The 23650-nt window shown below is 40.5% G+C and overlaps 1 protein-coding gene across 26 annotated transcripts in view; it reads left to right on the forward strand.

The window, feature by feature from the left end:
* Window positions 1–23650, forward strand: part of EHBP1 (EH domain binding protein 1) — a 213215-nt gene that overhangs the window by 99941 nt on the left and 89624 nt on the right. For all 26 annotated transcript variants that reach the window (XM_040554143.1, XM_040554145.1, XM_040554146.1 and 23 more), the window contains one exon: window positions 3336–3522. In XM_040554143.1, coding sequence (XP_040410077.1) covers window positions 3336–3522 — 187 coding nt within the window. The remainder of the gene's footprint in view (window positions 1–3335; window positions 3523–23650) is intronic.

The raw sequence follows: 23650 nt of genomic DNA on the forward strand, positions 1-23650 counted from the left end.
CATGGAGCAGGTGGACGTGGATGGTCCACCACAAATGTCTTTTGCTGTAAAACTGCTCACAAAACATACTTCCTCTGGCTAAATTCTCATTCCTAGCTAAAGATAATGATAACGTTTTCCTTATCCCTAATATTCCCTATATTAGTTTTGGCGTTTGAATGTTAGTATAAAATTCTGCTTTTGCCTTTGTGAGTTGTATACATTAAAATCAAGATGGTAGGTGGCTAACTGGTAATAAAGAACAGCTTGCCTTGCAAAGTTGAGTTTAATTATTTGAAAACAGCACAGATCACAACTAATTACGAGTACAACCCTTTCAACCTGAGTACTTCTGATTCATAAGCAGCCTGACCTCTTAACCCTAGCACACTAACAGCTTTGTTTTTCCTCCTCAATAAAAGGATGGGTTTTTTCATTTAACCAGTAATGCTGGTCAAAAACATTTTTAAATTGGTCAGAATAAAACTTGCTTTCAGATATTATTTGGCTCTGTGGCTTCTTATCTCATTAATCGTTGCATGGCTCAGGACAATGCTGTCTGGTTGGAAAGACTATTGAGGTGCCACCTGTTGAAGATGGCTGTTACACAAAAAGCCACAAGCTACCGCACTGCTGGTCGCTGCTTAGTGTCAGGTAGTTTGCTAGGTCCTATTTTTAATTTTGTAGTGGACAGTCTAGCATCTCTTTAGGGTAAATCCTGCTGTGGGGATCAATTCAATAGCATCACTAATGCAAAAAACATGAGCTAATTTCAGAGAGGAGTGCATTCGTATTTTTCAGCTAAGGCTTCCTTGAGCCAGACTTTTCCCTTGCCTAGATTCTCACAGAGCCATGTTGTTGGACCAAACTCCCCTCCTTCTATTGGACACCAGTGACTTCAACATTTATGCTGTCTTCTGGCAAGAACCATGGGATTTTGTCTGTGTCAAACCTGAGAAACAGTTTCGAAAAATTATTTGTAGGATCAACTAGAAGGTATAAAGAGAAAGGTGGGAAAATAGATGTATGTTTGTGTGTGTGTGTTCAGACCATGCTATGACCAAGATGTGAAGGTTTAGCCTAGCTTTAAAGTGAGTTATTTTCTAGGGAACAAAACCAGTGACTTGTCTCGACAGCCCTTTCTTCTGACAGATGCAGTAGGGTGCGATTCTTTAGGATTACACATGCAGTACAGAGAATCCTAAAGCATGAAAATTTAAAATATGCTTCTTTCCAACTCTTGTTTTTTCTTGCACCAGATTTGTTTTAACACCTTACAAATGCACCTTTCTCATTCCAAGTAGGGCTGCACAGGATAATTTCAGCACCACCGAGCGTGCTGCATCTGGTGGCTGCTGAGAAGGCTGACTTACAGGGCTAAGGCAAACCTTGTGCTCTCCTGCGGAGTTCATTGTTCTTCAGCCTTTATCTCTTTTATCTTCATTTTCACCTCCCTTTGAACTTTACAGTGTCTGAAGACAGCTGAGCTGGGCTGTCAGCTAAATTAGAGCTACTGACAGCTAGGTGCATTCCCTGCTCCAGACTGAATACCCTCCTTTTTTCTGCTGCCTCCCCTGGAAAACACCCATCCGTTTTCATTTAACTTGTTATTTTGATGTTGCCCTTAGTTTTGATTGTGCCGGTGGCTTTGTGCTTGACGGGCAGCAAAGTGGGAACACCTGAAAGTTGCCTTCAGTCAGCAGAGGAGTTATTTTAGTGTTAGGCTTTCCTTTCACTTCGGTATCTGGATTCAGATCTCTTTTTCTCTAACAAGTGGCGGCAGATTCTCAGAAAGGTCTGGAGGTTTTATGCCTGGTCTTCTCTTAGGTGCTTCAATAAACCTTGCCTTTCAGAAGCAGCCTTATTTTCTGCAGCGTGGATTATTAATTGCTTTCTTCTCAGTGGAAAGAGGACAGGGGTGAACTGCATTGAGACAAATTCTAAAGTCAGTCTAAGAGACTGAAAGACGTATTTGCATACTAAAAGTAGACAAAACTGGGAGAAGTTTAGTGTTTAGTGTAGAAACTGGGTGGCTAGTTGGTTTTTCATTTGGGCCCAAATGTTGCTGGTTTGGTTGTTCAAAACCAGCATATACTAGCTCATTTCTCTTATCCTGAGAGGAAATCTGTAAATGGATCTAGCTGGGTAACTTTTATCTCATGCTGTATGTGTTATTGTTTCCATCTCAAATTGATTTCAAAGCACTGTTAACTTGTTGTGATTAATTACACTTTATAGAACTGTATGCAGATAGCTATTTGGGAATTGCAGTGGCTTCGTTACGTGAACATAGTTTGCGATGCATGATAAATATATCTCGCAGGGGAATCATGGGCTAGAAAGGAATGAATTAACATACCTGTTTTGTAATTAACAATCCAGGTTTGGATTGCAAAACATTAAAACTGAAGAGTATGAATAAGTTAGTTTAGTGTGAAGAAGGTTCCTGTAAGTATCCTTAGCAGGGTACAAAATAGCTTTCTCTTTTAAGTGCATAGTAGAAGCCATTATTTGATGTGTTGCTGGTTGATACTTAGTGTATCAAACTAGTATATAGAAGTTGGAAATGCCATGGAAGTATTTATTTAGGGTGGAACAAATGCAGGGTTGGAATGTGAACACCATGGTTGAAAATAATTCTTTGGACTACATCTACTTTGGAAGAAGTTTACTATTCCTTAAATGAGGTTTAGTTATTAAAGAATTAAATCACTTTCAATTAAGACAGATACTGGCTACTGGTACCTGTAGAGAGGAGTACAGAAGCCAGCTGTTGTTTTGTTTTACACTATTCTTTTGTCCGAAAAGTACTCTTGAAATGATACGATGACTGTTTGCTGCACAATTTAAAAGATGTTCGCCGTGATGTGTGCCTGCTGAGGAAAGAATTTTTGGACTTAGATGTCCCAGAGTGAGGCCTCTAAAGCCATGTTGCAGCACACATGTAAAAGTGACCTGATCCTTAAATCTGTTCTAATTAAGAATCCTTAATTCTGTTCATCGGAATATACAACAGCCAGCAACTTCCCTCACGTTTATTGGTATTGATCTCATCTATAAATCAGATGTTTGTTAGATAGCCGGGTGTATTTCAAGTTAGCTTTGTTGTTAATAAAACTTCTGTCATCTAGGAGAACTGATGAGGTTTATAGGAGTTATGAGCTAATGCGGTTTTAGCTGGTTTATCTCATTTGTCAATTATATGAAAAAGTAGCATTTAAAAGCATGTGAAAGTAAAATGTTTTCTTATGTGGATAATAAAAAAAAATTAGTCATCAGCTTCTCTAAATAGGTCTTACTTTCATTTTGAATTCCAAGGAGATAGCAAAGAAATGTGTTTCCCTTCTTTTAACTAGATCAAATCCGTTTTATGAACCAAAATCAAGCCCTGCTTTAATTAAAGTTGCTCCACTGCAAGAACCAGAAAAGAAGATGAAAAGAAAGGCTCCTGAACCACCAAACCTCTTGCCAAAGACAGAGACAGGCATGAGTGAGAACATGTCAGCTATTCCTGCATCGAGGGAGCTTTCTTCTTCTCCTAAGGTAGGTTTTTTATACCAAAATTTTGTCTTTATTTTTAACAGTACCTTCATGTGGATTGTAGACATCCTATTTATTTCCGCAGTCCATCACAACAGCTTTGCTTGTACTTAATAAGGTGTTGGCTCATCTCTATTCACTTGCTGGTTCATAGGGAGAGAACAGCAGTAGGAGCTTGTATTTTTTCTTTAAGGATTTAATGACAACAGTAACAGCAACTGCAGTTTCAAAGAAAAGAGTCTTCTAGTAACAAATGGTACTGGACAGCTGGATATACCATTGAGAAGGAAGAAAATCATGTTGAACAATACTTCGTCTTGATCTATTGTAATGTCACTAAGCCCTGCCCCTGTTGAAGAGTCTTTCTCCACATTTCTGTCATAAATCTGGGTTTTAAGAGCTTAGTACTGGACACTGTTTGTGTTTGGATTTATGTATGTCCAATTCCATAGGTATGTGGAAGTAATTAAAAAATAAATGAAAGGATACAGTCTACTTTAGAACAGATTAACAGTTTATTAGGAATGTCCGGACTGAGCATACATACACACACTCACATTGCTGTGTTTCTCAACTAAAAATAGGAATTAACTTCTGTTGAAGAGGGCAATGTGCAGCATATGTACCTAGGTTTACAACAGCTAACTCCTGTGTGGATTTTAATTCTAGTGTTTCAACAATTACCTCTGCTTGTGTTTTTGTTTCTGTTTTTTTTTTTAAACAAAATAAGCATTTAACAATATGTGTTAATGGGACCTTTTTAAAAATGAATTTGGTACGTGCTGACCGCTTGTTATTAAGGGTAGGAAGATGAGGATGGAAGGCTTCTCTTCCAGCACACCTCTCAATTTATGCGTATTATTGTCTGTTTTGTCTTGTATTGGAGCGGCCATACTTTAAGAATTGAATGAAAGTACTTGTCATACCTATCATTTCATTGCTTAATTAGTCAGCTAGATTGCTGACATGTCCTTGTCCCCTCAGGCTCTGATCTTGCTGTCATTTTAGCACTCACTCAGGGTGAAGAGTATGAGACCAGAAATCTAATCTGTGTCTACTCACAGCAAAACAAAACAGCACGGTAAGACCACAAGCACGATTCACAAGTTATTCTTAATATGCAAGACCACTGCCAGGGCAATATTACATCCAAATATTGCAGTTACATAATGCAGCGTGATGGGGTTTGATCCTGTTTGCTGGAGGTTGTATAAAAAAAAAAAAAGGCAGTTTCCATGTTACTTGATTTCTGGTGGAGTCTGGCACTAGGGTTGAAGACAAGTGGCCAAAGTAAAGCATTCTGGTACTACCTTGCAGAGAAGAGACTTCTGTGGAGGAGATTTTATCATCTTTCTTGATGGAGGTTGTGCCCCCCAGTGCTCATTGTTTGAGAGTTGTTTTTTTTACAGGTCTGCATCCAAGGAAATATTTCTGCTTTATTTCATGTTTTCATTGGGCTGAAATAATGCATCACTGCTGTATTTGATTCTCATAGTTTTAGATTTTCTAAAAGCTGAAACTGATTAAGAAAAGACACAGGAGTGAACCTACTGAAAATACTGTGGTGTTATAAACGCAGCCAAGTAGTTTCTGCTGTTACGCAGGGTGTTAGTTTCCTAATATTTTGGTGCCTGCCTTCTTGCAGCCCGCCCCTCTGCCACTGAAGCTGAGGCACAGCTGAGATCAGCGAAAGTCCAAGTACTGAAACTTAAATATTCATTAGGGCCATGGGGGAAGATGGAGCTCTGCGTTGACCTTCTGCAGTTTAAGAAGGCTTTAATTAATTTATTTTTAAACAAATTTTGGATGATATGAGACCATTAGGGAATGTGCAGTGTCTGAGTTTGTTATGTTACAGCTAGGTTGGAAAGTTTTGCTTACTGGGTATACTAAAGTACTGTATGATCACTTGCAATTCAGAAAGCTTTTTCTAAGTCATTTTTCTGTGCTTAAATTGTTTTGATCTAAGATCATCTAGTAATTTTAGATCTAAAGCACTTTCCTTGGAATGCTGCTTGAAATTCAAAGAGTACTGCCACTGAAAAAGAAAAGAAAATTAAAGGACTTCCTCACACCAGTACAAAATAGTACCCAGGTAGGACTTGGACTGTTGGCACACACAACTTATTGCTCAAGAAGTGTTGGTGTTTAGCAGCTCTGACAAAACTCCCACCAAAGGTTATAGGCACTATACAAACATGAACTTGGCACGTGGCCTTATATAGGGGGAATAGTCCGATGGGAGTGAGCATAGGTGAAGGGAGGTTAAGTAGCTGAACTTAGTGATTTGTCCAAGTTATCTGGGCACAGAAAGTCTCTACTAGAACTGTGACCAGAACCCAAGTATCCCTACACAGTCAATTCCCCGTCTTGGTTGTCTTCATGGGAAATGGTTGCAGGGCAGAAATGCTAGTCTTTAGACAACATGAACACAGCATTAATGCTAGAACTTTAGCGTTTAAGGAACAAGACTCCTTAAAATGCCTCTGCAAATCTTTGATAGAGTATTTGGAACTCATTTTTTCCTTCACACACTAATGGTGTTCATAACATTTGCTGAACACAAAAATACAAATGCTGTTACTAACATCTATATATCAGCAAGATTATTAGGTGCAAATTACTCTTGAAAGATTTGTCACATGACAGATTCCTACTCAAGATAGAGGTTCCAAATACTTGAAGTTATGTTACCATCTTAAAAAAGAAAAAAAAAGCAATTAGATTTCGAAAACAGTAGTGAAGTTCCTAGGAATTTAAATACCTAGGATTTAAAAGTTCATAGAACTTAAAAGTAGGGCAAGAAAGGGTGATATTTTCCAAAGTATACACCCACGAATTAAATCCCTAGGGTATGGTTGAACACCAAAATTGCTTCGTTCAGTATTCAGCTGCGATGAGCCTTCTAGCACTGGCACCCGGGATGTAAGAAAACTTCCACAGAAGTGCAGTTGTGTTTGCTGTTGAAACATCATAGCCCGAATCCAACATTTTACCATTACCCAAGTAGTGGTGGAAGGTGTTTCTCGCCTGAGGGATATCTGACTTCCCACACAAGATTTTTTTTTGTGTATGCATGTTTTTTTTAATATATAGCAACAGTGTCTGCGGTAATGAAAGAGAAAAATAAAACAATGAATTTTTAGCAGTCAGCAGTCTTGGACACGTCTCATTTGAGAACAGGCTTAAGCTAATGCATCTATGTGAATTGCAAAAGGCTTTCTTCTACGGGAGTCGTATGATCTTTTAACAGCTGGATGCTATTTCTAGATTTTTCTGGAATCACATCCACAGTTAATTACCCCTATTACTCGCGACACCATGGAAATCAAACTCCTTTGAGTTCCTTTGTTCAGAGATTTATGTTGTACAAGATAATTATGTGTAAAAGCTTCGTATAAAACTAGGGAGAAAATTCCAGAAAACGCGTTCTGATCTGGTGGTACGGAGCATCGTGCTGGGTATCCCCAAGGTGAGGAGGGTGCTCCAGCATGGAGTCGTGGACTGGTTAACTTTCAGGAACTCAACAGTCAGTGCAGCTGGAATCTGAAACACCAATAAATAGGCGTTAATTTTAATAGCTGTGAAAATGCTGGAATTAGAGTTTGAAGCGAAGAGTGTATCTCACTGGGAGACTGACATAAAAACTTACTGCCTAGACAATTATAGGTGATTGTTGGTCAGAAGAACAAGTCATGAAACTAAATATGAGCAGTATTTTAACCTTTTTTTTTTTCTTGAAATGATTGTTCTCAGGCTTATAGCCTACCTGTGCCTGAAGCTATGGATGCTGTCTGGTAATTCCTGCAATATGGACCCGAGTCCTGTTCTGTCTGAAATGCAGGTCTAAAATAACGACGCTAATGATAGTAATAACCATAACAGTGTCTCCCCCTCCTCCAGGGCTTGCCTTTGGCCTCTTTCCTCTCCAGAGACATTGCCTCACTTGGTGTCCACTTACCATCCCTTAATAAAATTCATATGTGAGAAAAGGATGCAAATGAGGCTGCTTCTGCCTGCCCCAAGCTGATGGGTTTGGTCTACCTTAGGTTGGTGAAGGTCATGAATGCTGGTGATTGAAGAGTCTTGCCCCTTTCATATTAATTTCCTTTAAGGAGCACCTCTACTTCTTTAGCTGCTGTAAGATCGGTCTGCACTGACTGTTGTCTCTTTGGTCATTTGCAGCATACCTCTCTCTGCATGTTGTTCACCTGACCTTTTTCAAATGTTTACCTTGCACTGTTTGCCTGGGCAGTTGGAGAACTGGAGTAGCAAGGCCTCCCTAATGCCTTCCTTCCCTTTGAGCAGGCCCTTCCCATCGTCTGGCGGTCCCGTACTGGGGAGGAAGGGGTAAGGCAGGGCCTAGCTCTCCACAAAGGTCCAGCCAGCTCTTGGCCCGGTTGTGCTAGCTCAGCATTTGCCATATGTGGGTTGGGAGGAAGTTTTGCTTCAAAATATTATTACCTGTACTTCCTGAAGAAATAGCTTAATTCTCTCCTGTCTTCCTTCCACGTCTCCTCTAAAATAATCTGAGTCATGGGGGAGTTTAAAAATGCAAAGTCTAAAAGTCTAGAATTAGCCCACAGTTAATCATCTTAAATGGCTTGAAGACTATGGTGTGTCGGCTATATTTAGATGAGTCTGACAAATGCACTGTGAAACTGTAATTAAGCTTCTTAGTCATCAGTCTGCTCCAGTGCTGTCAAGCCAAACTGAATTGGGCTTGTTGGGCTTGTTACCGCTGTACCGATGTTACTGCTCTCCACACGGTTTGGGTAACAAGGTTCTGCCTTTCACAGAGGTGATAGAGACTGACTTTATTCCACTTGCCATTGATTTTGGGGAAAAAAGTTGAACTTCTTTCAGGCTCAAAAGCTAGTGTCTTTTCCAGTGTTTCCCTTTCATCAAACCAAGGCATGGCATGCATACCAGTGCCCATCATGGCTCTAGCAGATTAAAAAAATCAGACTTCAACTGGCTGAACTTTGGTCTCATCTCTTACTATACCTGGGTTATGTTGAGCTTATTGGAGGTGAGATCCAGGTATCAGTTCGAGAGTTACAACTGGGTCTGTAGTACATACCACGTGTATCAAAGTCATACATTTTGATGCTGTTGTCAGAATAAGGGGGCAGGAATGCGACCACGTTTAAGTGGGAGGTAAGGAGTTATTTACTAGCCAATGGATAATCACCCTCAACCGTGGAGTTATTTTTACATGTTGAAAGCACACATCTCCTGCAGTGGGTCGGCATTGCTTCTTCAACAGCTAGCACGTGCCCTTCCCTTCAGGAAACCATTCCCAGGAAGGTTTTTCCTATTACATGGTAGGTTGTTTGTGCCAGGCTGCAGCCAAGGTTCCGGCCCTGTTGATGGCCACGAATCCAAAGTCCTTGGGTTTTGGATACTGCAGTTGTGACGAAACTACTGAAAGGCAACAGTTATGTTAGCTGTGGGGAATCCAGCCTGTTCTGATGTCCTGTCTACAGGGTTTGGAAATCTGTGTTCATTGGTCCTAGGTACGCGCTTGGCAGAGCGGGTGTGTGGACTCATTGTCAGCACCAGCCCTGGTAGCTCCCAGAGGTCTCCATCTCGCAGCCCCCTCTCAGGCTATCCAGAATATCTCGGCAAATAAAACTCCTGTACTCCAGTCTTCATGATTAGCATTTCTCTGACAATAAGTGATTGTGTGAACAGACATGGAACGTGTATCAGACCACAGGATGTTTTTTGAACTTGTTCTGGGATGATTTAGATGGTTTTTGAGTTATGCTTAGCACTTGGTGAAAGCCAGACAGGGTAATAAATAGGCCTGGCTGTCCTATTAATGCAGACACCACATTGATCTTTATGACAGTCGCAGTGTTGCTGATAGTTGGGAAAACATAGGCATTGATTTTGGTGCCTGTTGAGAGCTTGTTGATGACCTTTTACATTGGCAGGAAAGAAGAATATGCATTCACATCGTAGTCCAAAGCCAATAATAACATTTCTGGTTGTCAACATCGTTGTTTAAGCTCTTGTTTTCTTGTTTAAACCAAAATGAATGTTTCGTATGGCCAGTGGTAGCCAGTTCTCTTGTGCCAGCCGAGCTAGCTGGTTTAAGCCCTAATGAAACATGTTTGTAGGAAATGTGCTGTGCTGTAATCAGATACAGAATCCTTTTTCTGCAGCACATATAGTAACCCATCTCCACCCAGTACCCTTTGTAATCCGTTGCGTACCTGGGCTGCTCTTATTCCAAAAGCTTTCTGTCTGATAGGCAGGTTATATTTCAAACTATCTAGGGGAGGAGCACGTGAGAATAACCTCCTTAGGAGAGAAAAGGAGTTCCCAGGTAGTTCTCAGGGGAACAAGGAGAAACCTGTAGTTCAAGGCAGAATAAATGCTTACACAAAAATGAAACGTACGACTTCTCAGTTTTTTAGTGGAAGGGGAGTGAAATAGCATTGGATGTAGTATGAGGTGGTACTCTCCAAGGTCTCAGAGACGCTTGCTGTTTCCTCAACACTATCAACCTTATGTGACTGAACAGTAGGAAGAGCTCATCTTAAGACACAGATACAGTGATGCTGCCAAGCAGAGAAATTACATTAAATTGCAAATGGTAGATTAAGGAGATCTCTTATTGTCTCTCTGTATCAAAAGTATCTCAGTTATGCGTTCACATCAGCACTCCCTGACCTTCTGGAACATCTTCTTTAATGACTTTGCTTCTTTCAAGTTTCAAGTTAGCTGCAAAGGAATCGTGCAGCTCATTTGCATGAGATCTTTGTTACTTCCTATGCAGATAGTTCATCAAGCCCAGGGAGGACTCAGGAGGTAGTGGGCAGAATTTTAAGATATCTACTGTGAGGAAGTTGTGCAAAAAAAAAGGCAATATGAGAAAATCTGTCTTTGCTTACAGCCCTAAGACAATTTATCTTTTAATAGGAAAAAAGCCTCACAGGTAACGTGAACAGAGAGACAGTGAGATAATTGTGTTGAAGCACAGACAATTCATTAAACTTGCAGGTTCTCAAGTGTTAATAAAAGAGACTTCCTTTTTTATACTACACTTAAACAATCTCTTATTACTGTTTGGGTGACTTTTAAATGGTGTTTGTCAACTCAACTAGCTATGAGCTTTTTCTGTGTTGCTTACTATTAACTAACATTTGGAGATAAAGCAACCTTGTTAGAATAAGGAGTGAACTGTTCTCTTCACTTCCAATACAAGTGTCGTATTTTTCCATTTTGTTGAAGTTAGAGGCTAAAGAATATCTTGCTCTCACCTAATGCTTGCTCAGGTTTTGCATTTGCTGCGTTGTGATCAGCCCCCATCCTGACTTCTCACATTCCCACCTTCCCTGCTCCACCTTGTGCCAGCACCAGCCCTGATCGGGGGTTATTTGAGTAACAGAAACACAACAGTGACCTGGGAACCCGGCAGGACGGTCCCTTTCAGTGGCAGCACGGTCATCGCTGGACTGTAAAGCATATCCTGGGTGTCCCAGTGAAATGCTGTTCTGGGGCAGTTGTCATTCACAGCACCTGCAGGCTCTGATGATACAGTGGTACTTGGCCTCATACTGCTGGGAAGCAACTTGTTCACATCACAAATGCGATGCAAAGTGAGTCTTCTACCACTATTTCGTGTGGAAATGGCTTTGATGGTTTAACTCCATCTGTTCATACTTAAAGCAAAATCATTCCATGTTGATTTCTTTAATCGCCCAAGTTCCCATTTACTGAATATAGTTACTCTGGCCCTATAGGGAAAACAAAATCCTTTTCTCTGTTGTCATTGGTTTTGTGTTTTGTGCAAATCAAATGAATTCTTAATGAGGGAGCCACTGTTCATGCAAGTGGGAAGGAGGGATGCAGTGTATCACTGCTAATTATCAGATAGCTAATTATTACAGCTTCTTGGTACTGTTTATTATACTTGTGTTTCACTGCTGATCAGAGTGTTCACTAATTTCTCTGTAAGTGGGGAAGCATTCTGTATGCACAAAAACATGTCTGTTTGCATAGATATGCATATATACTAATAACTTCTTAAAATAAAATTATCTAAATATTTATCCATAGTCCTTATTTGTAAGAAGAAGAAAAAAAATCCTGTTGAAAGCAAAGAAATCTAAAACAAATACAGTCTGAAGGTCTGAAACTCAACTGCAAGTGTGGGCTATTAAGAAGTGACTTTTACAGAGGTGTCTTTCTGGGGAAAAGGAGTTTTCATTCCATGGTATTCTTCAGCCTGCTTTTTGTCTTAGAATTGTGATGACTGAAGATGAGCGCACACCTTTATAGCACCAAGAAGGGTACAAGTGGTACAAATGTAATGCATTTTGTAGAGAAAACAGTGTGTGTTTTGATAACATGCAGGAGCAGTTAGCAGTTCTATCGACTGCTTATGTGAGTAGGAGTTCCCAGGACTGGACTTTAATAAAATGGATCCATATTTGAGAGCAAGTCACCCGCCTGCCTCAAATACCCAGTTCCTAGAGGTGTCTGCTTCTCTCCACTGGCTACAAAAGATTTTAGGTAAGTTAAACTTGGAAAATTGACAGGCATTTAAAGTCGGTGAGATGGACTATCCCTGAATATTGACAGCCTCTTTCTTGTGTGCATGACCTAGAGTAGAGCCATAACAGGACAGAACACTCAGGTGTGGCTGCACAAGTAGGAGCACTCTGTATAGGGGAGTAAGAACAGTGTCAGCTTGTCAGCAAAATGAGGATCCCCTGCTTCGCTCTACCTCATCAGTTAGTGATTTGGTAAAAACTGGTATGAGAAGCAATGTTTAACATGTGACAAGCCATCCGTGAACAGTCACGAGTGAGACCAGAAGTGACACCCATTACAACCCAAAGGAGTATCCAGATACTGTATGGATGTGCTTGAGACTCGTGCCTTTAGGAGTAGGCTTCTGCTTGTGTGGCCTCCTTAGGCTACCAAAGCGATCGATTCATTCTTAGTTGGCCATTGCTCGTTTTGCCTGCGTAGTTGTACTGCAGTGGTTGTCAGCGTTAGTTGGGTAGTGGATTTCATCTCTTTGCAGCCTTGCTTGATCCCCTCCTCCTCCTTGCAAGTGGCTCTATGAGTGTAGTAGAATGAACTGGTGGAGAGCGGCGTCTCTTTTCTTCATATGATTCCTGTGACTGCTGCCAACAGGAGTGAGTTTGTATTCCTCAGAAATGTAGGTGAAACCAATCCTTTCGTTGTTCCAGCTGCTGCTTTCAGCCCTTCACACTACAGTGTTCTGTGCCCTTTTTCTAGCAGCAAAGCAGCTGTACTGCTGTCAGAGATTTAGGGTACCGTTGGATAGCATTGTCACCTCTACGAGAGATGCTTCATTTAGGCTCTCAGGTTTAAAAAGCAGATCAGCCAGGAATTTACCCATGTTGCTGCACAGCAGCGGGGGTCCTACACAGGTCTGGAGGCAGAGCTTGAGCTCCTTCCAGCCTCAGCCCCGCACTTCTCCCCTTATCCCATTTGTGAGCACACATAGCAAGAAACCAGAGCGTTGTGTAGCGGGAGACAAGTTGCCACATGCATCCCTTGTGCAGGACTCGTGACTCGTGTAGCACCATGCGTGCTGTGACCCAGGGAACTAGGCTGGGTAGCGTGCTGCTTGCACCAAGGGCCAGCGGAAAGGCACAGCTTTCACCGACAAGTAAGGCAACTAAATGCTGTCTGGGAGCGGTCAGTATTATCCTTTCCTCCCTCAGGAATACCATATGTGGTGCTAAGTTAATCTCTTGAACCAAATTTTGGACTGTGGTGTTATTTTTAAGTTCCCAGCTTGATACAGATATGATAAATTAGCTGAGCTATGGGCTTGACTCAGGCACAGTGCAGCTGAAAAGAGTACACACCAAGTGTGATAAAACCCGCAGCACCCCATGAGGTTGGCTTTTAGGTGCCTCAGACTCAGGGCTCAAAAGCTTCCAATGATCTGGAGCTGTCTTTTTTGTGGACCTCACATTTGCTTTGGTTAAATGGACGGGAGTGCCACCTCATGAGGATGTCTGGAAAATTAAATGTTTAATCTTCTAGATTAAAATACCACGAAGATGGAGGCTGTAGAAAAGCCCTTTGATGAGATTAATGATACTGTGTTCAGTTCAAGGTCCAGGGAGTGTGCAGCAGGTGAAGCATGAGGACAAACAACTAGTAATACGGAAACAATAGGAACAGTGGGTAGTCCCATTCAGAGTGGTCGCCAGGCCCTGTGTGTAAGGGACAAGTCTAGGGAAAGAAGTGCTCCTAAAGATTGGATCAAACTGCAGATATACAAAGGGTGCCAATTAATGTTGAGTACATAACGATAATTTTGTAATATCCCAACTTCTGATCTTTGATTTAGCAACGTTAAGTGCTGCTGCTAAAGTGTTCCAGTTTTCTTTACAACCTTATTAGTAGTGGGGATGCAGAAACCAGGTCTCCAGGGCTGCCCTAGAAAAAGCATTTTAATTGCAGATTAATATACGTAATTTGCAGGATGATAAACACATGGCTCCTTCTGCAATTTTCATAATTGCTCTTTAAGGTATTTCTGCCTTATTGGGGCAGTGTAGCTCCCATTGAAATGGATGGAAACATTGGTAGTGCCTGCAGCAGTTCTGGACTGGACCAGTTAGCAATTCTGCAAAATGTCTTTGCAAATAATGTTTGGGAATTTAACCAGTGTTACGACATTCAAAGCCTTACTTCTCATATTTTTAAATCTAACTTGTATTTACAAATCACAGCACTTAGAGTTGTCACCTTCATAAAATATTGTTTCACCTTTTGTGGAAAAATAGGGTCTTTTAGATAAGTAATGGCTGTAGTTTTGTGTGTTTTATTTCATCTTGGAAATGTAAAACTGTGTCCCATTCTGCGGGAAGAAAATCCATCTCTGGCCTTTGGTGGTGACAACTCGAAAAGCTAATAAGCACAAGGCATGTTCTGTGACGAGGCAAAGGGGAGTTTTATTCAAAAAAAAAGGCACTAAGGCTAGAATCTATTCAATGTTTCCCCTGTAAATATATATTATGAGTTATAGAAACCTTTGAATTTCCTTGAATGAGTCTAACTTGCTCACCAGTCTGCCTTACCAGCAAGTGCAAGGTTCTTCAAATAGGAGAGGGGTCCTTACCATGGGCTGCTGAAGTCGGAGAAGGGATGGCCATCCGCTTCCGTTGCCTTTGAACTGTGGGAATGTCCGTGCTGCCTGTTCTGGGCTGTACCTTCCTGCCTTAAGACCTGAATCAAATCTTGTGAGTCCTTCGAGAGAGAGAGAGAGAGATGAAGAGCCTCGTTTCGCCACTTTCTGTGGGATTGCAGAGGTGCTGAAGTTACTTGCCTGAAATCGGCCATTTAAATATCCTTAGGGTGCGTAAATGCAAGAAGAAAGAGAGGAGCTGCTGGGAGCGTTCAGGTTTCTTGAGTGCTCATGTTCCTAAAGGTCAGTGCTTTCGTGGCACAGTCCCATCTCTCTGGTAGGGCACAAGCTGGATGAGGTGCAAGCACTGTTGGCCAGGTGAGGCAGCCTGCCGAAGCATTTGAAAAAAGCTCAAAGTAAAACCTGGGCTAGCTTCTGGGATGTGTAATCTGAAAAACCTTATCTGTTACGAAGGCCTTTTATTTTCTTGAAGTTCTTTGCTGGGACTCCTGTGCTGGCAGGGACCTGGGAGGAGGCAGCAGGTGGTGCGAGGCCAGCGGCTGGCTTCTGGAGCAGGCACTGAGGATAACCAAGCACCTTGCTGCCATTCAGCAAAATGTTCTCAAAGGATGGAGAAGGCTTTGATTTGCATGCTGGGCTTTACACACTGCGACTCCTGTTTTGGTAAAGCTTTGCTTTTTAAAAGGTAAAAAGGAAGAAGGGATGCTCCTCCTCGAGTAAGACATTTTTGAAGCTACCATCAAAACCCAAATCCTCAAATTCTTAAAAAAACATAAAACCTATCGTTTTTCTCTTGAGTTTTTACACCTTTTCATCAGGCTCTTTAACAAGCAGAGTACTGAACAACTTCTAAACGGAAAACTTGATTCTTTCAAGTGTTCCCTTACAAGCTGACAAGCAGCTAAATACAACTGGAATAAGCTGATGTTGCTGTAGCATTTAACTTTTAGCTCTTACATCAGACTTTGTTGTGGAACTGTTTCAGATTGTTAAAATCTTCAGTAGGCTCTAAACTCTTTTAGGCCCTCAGCAAAGCATTCTGTTAAGGAACTAGACTAACAATAGCCTGTTTTCTCTGGTTGCCTGAAGGGTGGGTTTGGTTCATCTTGGCTGGCAAGCACCTCGACTTGGAAATAAGAGAGTATGAATAAATATTCCTTTGCTTCTGTCATGATGAGTTATGGACATATTACAAAAATAATTATCTTCACTTCATAAATCAGCCTGATAGTTAACTTTGGTTTAGTTGCTAATTCACTGTTCCTGCTAATCTTTCTTTGGTTTGGTCAGATATTTAGGCGTAAGAATAAATCATGGTTCTCAGCCAGAATGCTTCTATTTTTTTGTTGCTGGGGACGAAAAGTGAGCCTAAAAGCAAAATAGACAGCTTCTGTGAACAGATCTGCTGTACAGTGGTGGCCATAAAATTGAGGGGTTAGTGTTAGCTGTTCTACCCTGCTTTTTTTTTCTGCCTTTTATAGCCAGAAATTGTCTCATTTATTTAAAATAGTGACAGTTGTTAGTTTTAGATGGGCAGTTAATTAAATAGGATTGATTTGTGAAGCTGGATATACTGAGAAGTAAAAACTAGGAGAGACAGGGAAGCCATATATGCCAGAAGCTAAGTCCTAGGGAGTGCGACACAGTCAAATATTACACATGTATGTTGTACCCATCCCCACTAGCAAATATGAGGTAAGTGCAAATCTTTTTAAGTAGAAAGAATCAGGCCAGTTAAAAGGAAATTGGTGTATTCCTGAGATGCTAGAAGAAATATGTTACCAATTCATATTGCAACACAGCTCTGAGGACTAGGAGCCTGCATAATAAACCAAGCACTTCTGAGATAGTGCCGGCACACTAGCTGCATGTTCTACAACAGCATTTTTTAGCCATGTTCAACAGTATGCTTGCTATCGCTCCTCCATTTGTTGAATTCAGGATGACCTTTGCATGAATAAAGTCAAATAGGATTAAGGCAGGAATTTTCAACAATGGGAAAGAGCAACAGATGTAGCCGACTTTGAACGTGGGAGGATTGTTGATGCACGGTTGCCTAAAGGGAGTGTCTGTGGTGACAAAAAAAATAGGGGAGAAAAAGCAACAATTTCCTAAAAAAAAAACAAAAAAAAAAAAAAACAAAAAAAAATTAACTGCGTAAGAGAAAAGAAAATACATAGAAAATGATCCAAAGGAACTGAGTGATCTGGGCTTTACTGAAGTCAAGCTGCCTGTATTTTTTTTTAAACTCACTGCCTCCTTATAAATATTTTTTCTACTCTTTCAGAAGAACTATCTGTTCTCTGTGTCTCTCACTGTATCAGCTATCTGAGGGTTGTTTTGTGTGTAACGTATCTTAGATCCACGTTTTTTCTGAGTTATTTTAATGTGCATAGATGGAGTATGGAGATGTTTCTCTGGAGAAAGAGGCGTTCCAAAACAAAATCCTAATCCTGCTAATATTTTTTAATTTGATTTATCCTATGCAGAAACAGACAGATGGATCACAAAATGCAACCAGTGCAAGCACTCTATATAGAGACTTAGAGAAAGAAAAAATTGCTATAATGTACAGAAAGCAAGAACTCTTTCTGACATATCTCAAGCAGTTCTGTGCCTGTTAGATGAAGTGGATTTTTTTTCATTTCAGAAAAAAAAGGACATGCCTGTGCTTTTTCTTGGTAGATTTAGAGAAATATTTTTGTACCTTTATGCTAGTATTTGGTTACCTTTTTTAAATACAACTGCTTCTTGAAAAATGATGTGGTTTCATTGTTGACGAGCTATTCTGCAGTTTAGTAGACAGTGGTGTTAATCCCTAAATGGTACTTCATAGTCTGTAGTAATGAATAATGCACAAATTTTAAATATAGTTCATATGTATAATTCAGACAAATCAGCTTTGAAAAGCATGCATGGGAAAAGCCTTTAAAGTGTGAGGGAAATCATGTGCCCTAGCTCAGCAAAGGGGCTTTAAAGGAGCTAGCTAGAAACTAAAATCATTAAGGAAATCACGTCAGAAATGTTACAAAAAATATTGGTTGGCTTCATATATTAGAAGATCAACTGTAATGTTTAAGAGCTTGATTAAAACACCCGCTGATTAAATGCCTACATTACACTTTAAAGAGAGCTATGCTGTGGAGAGGGCAGTTTCTCTCTGTAGAAAAATCATTGGGATTCAGAGTATGTAGCATGGTAAAACACCTAATTCAGCTTATTCTGCCTCTTCCTGTGCTGATTTAGAGCAGAGCTGTGGGCTACCCTCTAGCTACTGGCACACTGCTGTGAACTCAGTAATCCTAAGATGTCTCCCATACCCAAAAAAGGAGTGTCTTCCAACAGACACTAAAAAAAATAAGAACAAGAAATTTGTGATCTGATACTGAATATCTTGAACGCAGCTCCAAGCGCCAGAGGCTTCATCAGAAATTTTTGTTACCTCAGGGAAGATGTTGTGGTGTTTAATTTTAGGACTACAAACAAATTCATATGTGAGCCTGGCATCTTCAGCACCAAGAACGTGTAAGTCTGTTGTTTGAGTCGAGTGGTTTTGTGCCCACTTGTAGTTGTAGAAAGTGTCCTTTCTTCTCCTGTGGGCTTACTGCGGAGACAGACACTGGCCCATGCATGGGGCTCACAAATGTTTACGTAATTGCTGGCCATGATGGTGCATGCACAGTTGTGTGAAAAGCTCTCATATTCACAAGAGCAACAACTTGAAATAAATTGTGAAATAAGAATTTGTCAGTGACTATTAGACAGCTGGCCTTTGGTACGTGTTCATGAAAATTAGTGCCTCATCCACTGAAGGCACTGGGAAGCTGAAGTCCTTTAGCCCATCCTGAATCAAGTTCCTGGCCAGTGAAATCTCTCATCCAACTTTCCATGAGTACGGAAAGAGCAGTTTCTGGTTCCTTAATTGTCTTTTGTAGCTTTAAAGGGCAATAAACAAGTCAGAGTACAGTCTCTCTATTTTCTGTGGGCCAGCCAAAATCTCTGTTCTCCCTCACTTCATCAGCCCCTCTGAGACAAAGATGTCCCTGCTCTTCTTCAGGCTTTTGCAAGGGTGGTGTTTCCTGGCTTGCTTCAGTATAAATAGATCTTTGAAATCCAACTCAGCCAATCGTGCTTTAAAGGTATCCTAAAATATTACACCATCTGAAATATTGATAAATAGAAATAGACCAGTATTGCCATATTATATTTTTTTTCAGTTTCCTGCTCTTTTTTTTTTTTTTTTTTTTTTTTTTTTTTACTTCTGGAGCTTAATGAAAGTCATTTTTTACTTAGAAAACAGAATGTGTTTCTCTTGTTTCAAGTGATCTTAGTCATTTTTACACACAAACACACACATACAGAGTATCTGTATGTATATTTTCTTAGTATATACATTTAGGTCTATACCATTTGGTGCTAGAGGTAGGTAGTCTATCATGATTTTCATTGGCAGCAGGAACTCAGTAACATAATATGACTTTATCCTTTGGTTTGAGACTCTGGAGTGTAGACCAAAACCCAGTCCATAAGCTTGAGTATAAAACTGTAGTATACCAGTTATTCTTTTGATGATTCTTATAACTGTGACCACAGACCTTCTACATTGTAGTTCAAATGCTAATGGAATGTTAACATATATTTTTAAAAATGTTTTGATTCTTCAATGCATTTAACTGTTTTTATTTTTTTCCTAGCAACAATATTAGACTTAAAAAAAAAAAAAAAAAAAAGGCCTACTAAAGTTAGGCTTTATTTTAGTGAGCTATCTCTCTATATTTATGTAATTTAAATGTAGAACCAGAATGTGACATAGATATGAGTAATGGCAAATAACCAGAAAATAATTGCAAGGAGAGCTTCCAAGTTTCTGGACTTTTTTTCCATTTCTGGTCTCCTTGGACATGCAGTTGATCTGTTTACAAACACTTTTTGTCGATCACAAACGCAATCTGTCTTTTTCACGAGTATTTAAAGAGTCTGTGAACCCACAACAAATGGGACTAGCAATTTGTTCGGGACATGAAATGATTTGCATCAGTGCACTTCAGTCCTTCAAGAAAGGATGTTTTTATTTTTATTTTTACTTCTGTTTTTATTTTGAGGAACCAAGTAGTGTGAGTAGTCCACAAACAAATGAAACGTATTCCTTGAGCTTTTGCGTGCGGGGGTATTTTGTTGTGCACAGATGACATGGGCTTTGCTCTGCGTCACCTCTTGTCTCACTTTCACTGCATCTTGAGACAGTTGCTTCACCAATATTTCATGCCTAATACAGTGGAGAAGAGTAGAGAAAGAAAGACCAACCAGAGTATACAGTTTGGAGCTGTACTATTAACAATTTCATCTCCTTGAACTCCTGCACTTTGTCCCTGCTGCTTCTGGCAGGAGCGCTGAGCTCCGCGTGGAGCCTCAGCCAGGTGAATCCTGCTGGACAAAACATGTCTGCTGGGGAGCTCTTTGAAAAATATAGTAGCTTTTTTGAGTTTGGCCATGACTGAAACCAAACAAAAAAAATTGTTTGGATTAGACTCTGGAAGAAAGTCTCTTTTGACCTCTTCTCCTAGTTACATTGGTTACAATTGTATTGCTCGTGTCTGATTCGGGGCACGAGGGAGATCTCCGGAACATCCCATAGCATGTGGGCAGGGGTAGCATCCCCTATGGCAGCGGGCAGCTTTGAGGTGTCAGAAGCTGGGAGTTCTCCACCTAACCTCATCCTCTGGGAGTCCAGTGCCCTCCCCTTCTACCCTGCAGGACTTACAGGAGGCATTGAAGAGCTCAGAATAGAGCACAGCTGTGAAACAGGAGCAGTGCTTGTGCTGCCAAGGTTTTATAAAGAGGAGATTGTAAAAATCGTTGCAAAAGGACTTTGCAAAAAGTATTTACATATGCTAGAAGACTGTGAACATGACTTGTTGAGAAACTAGACTGTGACTGAAAGTAGCATGCACAGTGTACGTATCAACTCGTCGTTCTCCCACTAGCGCTTCTGTTTGAGTAGTCTGTAAATTTTATTGTAACTGTAGGCAAAACTGCTCTTTGAACTCTTCCCCTGCAGAGTTTTAAAGGCAAGGTGGATGTTATTCAAGTGATGTCAGGCTGCTTGTTTCCTAGTCATGTCTTGGGTCATGCTCCTGCTGCAAACTGTTGCCTAGCAATCTGCAAACCCCACATTTTGAGATGATGAATCCTACAGATACCTGTAAGTAGTATTTAAAAGTTCATCTAACTTGGGAGCAATACCCAATATTCGAAGGAACTTTGTAGCATCCACTGGAAGCTTATTTAGAGTGGAAACAAAGTGGAAAATATGTTTGCTTCTGTACATTTGCAGAAGTTCAGGCATTACAGGTAACTGGCCACGTCACCAGAGCTCTCCTGTATGTGTGCTTTTGCTTCCCTTGATTCTCCCCATTTCAGTGATTGTCATAATCATTTAATCTCTCATTATGCAATCTGAATGTTGCTACACATTTATTAGCAAACTTACTGTCAGACTACTAGTAATGCTCTAATTTACACTTCCCAAAGCATGGAAATTTCTGTGTAAGGCTCCCTTTTTTTCCCTCCTCCCCTTATCCCGGGGTGCTCGTGCAGCGCAAAGCATTGCAGGAGGCTGAGATGCGTGAACGATAAGTGCTGTGTGCATTGCAACACCTGGACGTGATCAGACTTGCTGAGGATGATGTACAGGGCTCGAGCCTGAGTTTTCTGCATTTGTGCTGCTGTTGGCTGAAGCCTTTCCCCATGTAGCTCCTCAGGGTTGTCTGATTAATCTTGTTGCCTCCCCCAACCCAAGGGACAGCTGTCGGTACCTTCCCCAAAGCCCCTTCTGACAGCACTGGTGCTCCTGGTTAAAAGACTGCAGTCTTCTGGGGCACTCTTTCCATCTAGGTGTTTCCTGGTGCTGTATGCAGATGAGCGTTTGGGATCACGAACAGCTCATACCAGAAGCACGTTAAGCATTGCATCATCCCAGGACCAATTTGAGAGCCTTTCTTTCATGAGCGCTTAATTTTATTTAACTTAACCACATGAATTAAGTCCAAAGGATAACTTAAAATGGAGCTCTTCCTTCCATTCATAAGCTGTCAGTTCAAAGGCATAACATCTCTTAAGGACCTTAATCCAACGGATATTAATGTATTAGGAACCCAGCGATGTCGTCTGTCTTGTCGCTGTAGAGTTGGTGATAGTTAAATAATGGATTCGTGATTTGAAGAGTGTTGAGAGAGCAGTGAATCACGAATCCACCTCTCCGGTACTGCCCTATTCCTTGCCATAGAAATACCAATTCCAAGCAGTCGGGAGTCCCTGTAGAGTTGTCTGTTCAAGAAAACTGAGCTGTCTGTCATCTGCATACAATACTCACTGAGTGTTACGCTCGTTATGTAGCTAATGGTACCTGTTAAAAACCCTTTTGAGTTCCTTGTGTTGCCATATCGTAGCAGCACTTCTTTTCCCTCACCTGATAGGGATGGCTTCTCTATTTATCACCTGCAGAATGTGTTTCTTGAAGTCACAATAAGCTTGTCAAAGCTTTCAATAATATATTTGGAGTGTACTATTTTGGCAAAACTTTTTTTTTTTTTTTTTTAATTTTTCTGACAATTTAGTTCTTATTTCAGGAAATTCGAATCAGAAAAAAATAGCTGCTGAACAAACTCTGTGCTTCTGAACATTAGGCAAATTTTTACAATGTCAAAGTAGTATATCGCATTAAGGAAAAAGCCCTCTTTCTGCAGACAATATACTGATACATATTTCATTCAGAATTTTATGAGGTAGATCCTGGGGATCGCCAAGGAGTTTTACATGTGTAAAAACGAAGCGCAGAAGAGCCGACTGCTGTGTGTTGCTGTAACACCCCTAGAACATGGCTAATGCCCAATTACTGCATGCTTAGACTTGGATGGTAATTACAATTGAGCTGTAAAATATTTTGACAGTTTCCAACTGTTGTGTGGTTGTTAGCCAGACATCATATGGGAATGAAGCACGGTGATTTGAGTCTTTCTATATACAGATCTGCTTAAATACAGACTTCAAAATAAACAAGTAGTGTAAAGTGTTAATCAACAGCAGTATTTAATTATTAGCAGCTTTTGTTGACTTCTGCGGGAGAGAATTCCTGTTTTCTGAAGATTTTGATTTCTCAAATGAGACTTGCCATACCTTTCTGCTTCAGCTTTTCATTTACAAGCTTTTACTTGTTGAGTGCTAAAAGCATAACCACACCAAATTTAATTTGTAGCATGAAAATGATGTGTGTATTTTTCAAGAGGATAGATTTGCCAGTGTGCAAGCTAGAAAAGCTTGTGTTAATTATGTATTATAAAACAAAAAGGATATTTTCTTTTAGCATGCATTTTTCCTTTTAGCTGCGCAAGTCCTAGCAATTAGCAAACTTGGAGAGTGTAAGGATTCCTGGAAAAATATAGGTTAAGCCAAGTTGCACTCGAATCACTGCTACTTTTACATGTATTTTTATTTTGAAATGAAACTCATAAAGCAAAAATATTCGAAGTGTATGCAAAATAAGCTCCAGATTGAACATAACAATACCGGCACATTAAGCCATTGAATCCTTGAGCAGTGGCTGTTATTCCGTAGGGGCTATTCACAGCACAAGGTGCTATTCAATGAGGTAAAGATGGCTATCTGCCTGCATGCTGCTGAAACGATGCTTGTTCACTGGGCAGCTAAACCAAGAACGCTCACGTCTGCCATTCCTTTGTTTTTCACCAGCGTTATTTCATAATGTTTTTTGGTTTTGTATGCTTTTTTTAGGAGAGGGGAGAAGGAAGCATCCTGCATTTTTCATCTGCTATCGTCCTGACTTTTGTGCGGAGGGGAAGCTGAAGTGCCAGGCTGTGATATCTCTGCTGTGACTGAGAGCTGAGTCTGGCCAGTTTAGTTACCAGCATCTCTCTGATTTTACTATTTGCCCAAATACCCGATTTCACCAAACTGTGA

Source organism: Cygnus olor, chromosome 3 (assembly GCF_009769625.2).
Source record: "Cygnus olor isolate bCygOlo1 chromosome 3, bCygOlo1.pri.v2, whole genome shotgun sequence".
NCBI lineage: Eukaryota > Metazoa > Chordata > Aves > Anseriformes > Anatidae > Cygnus > Cygnus olor.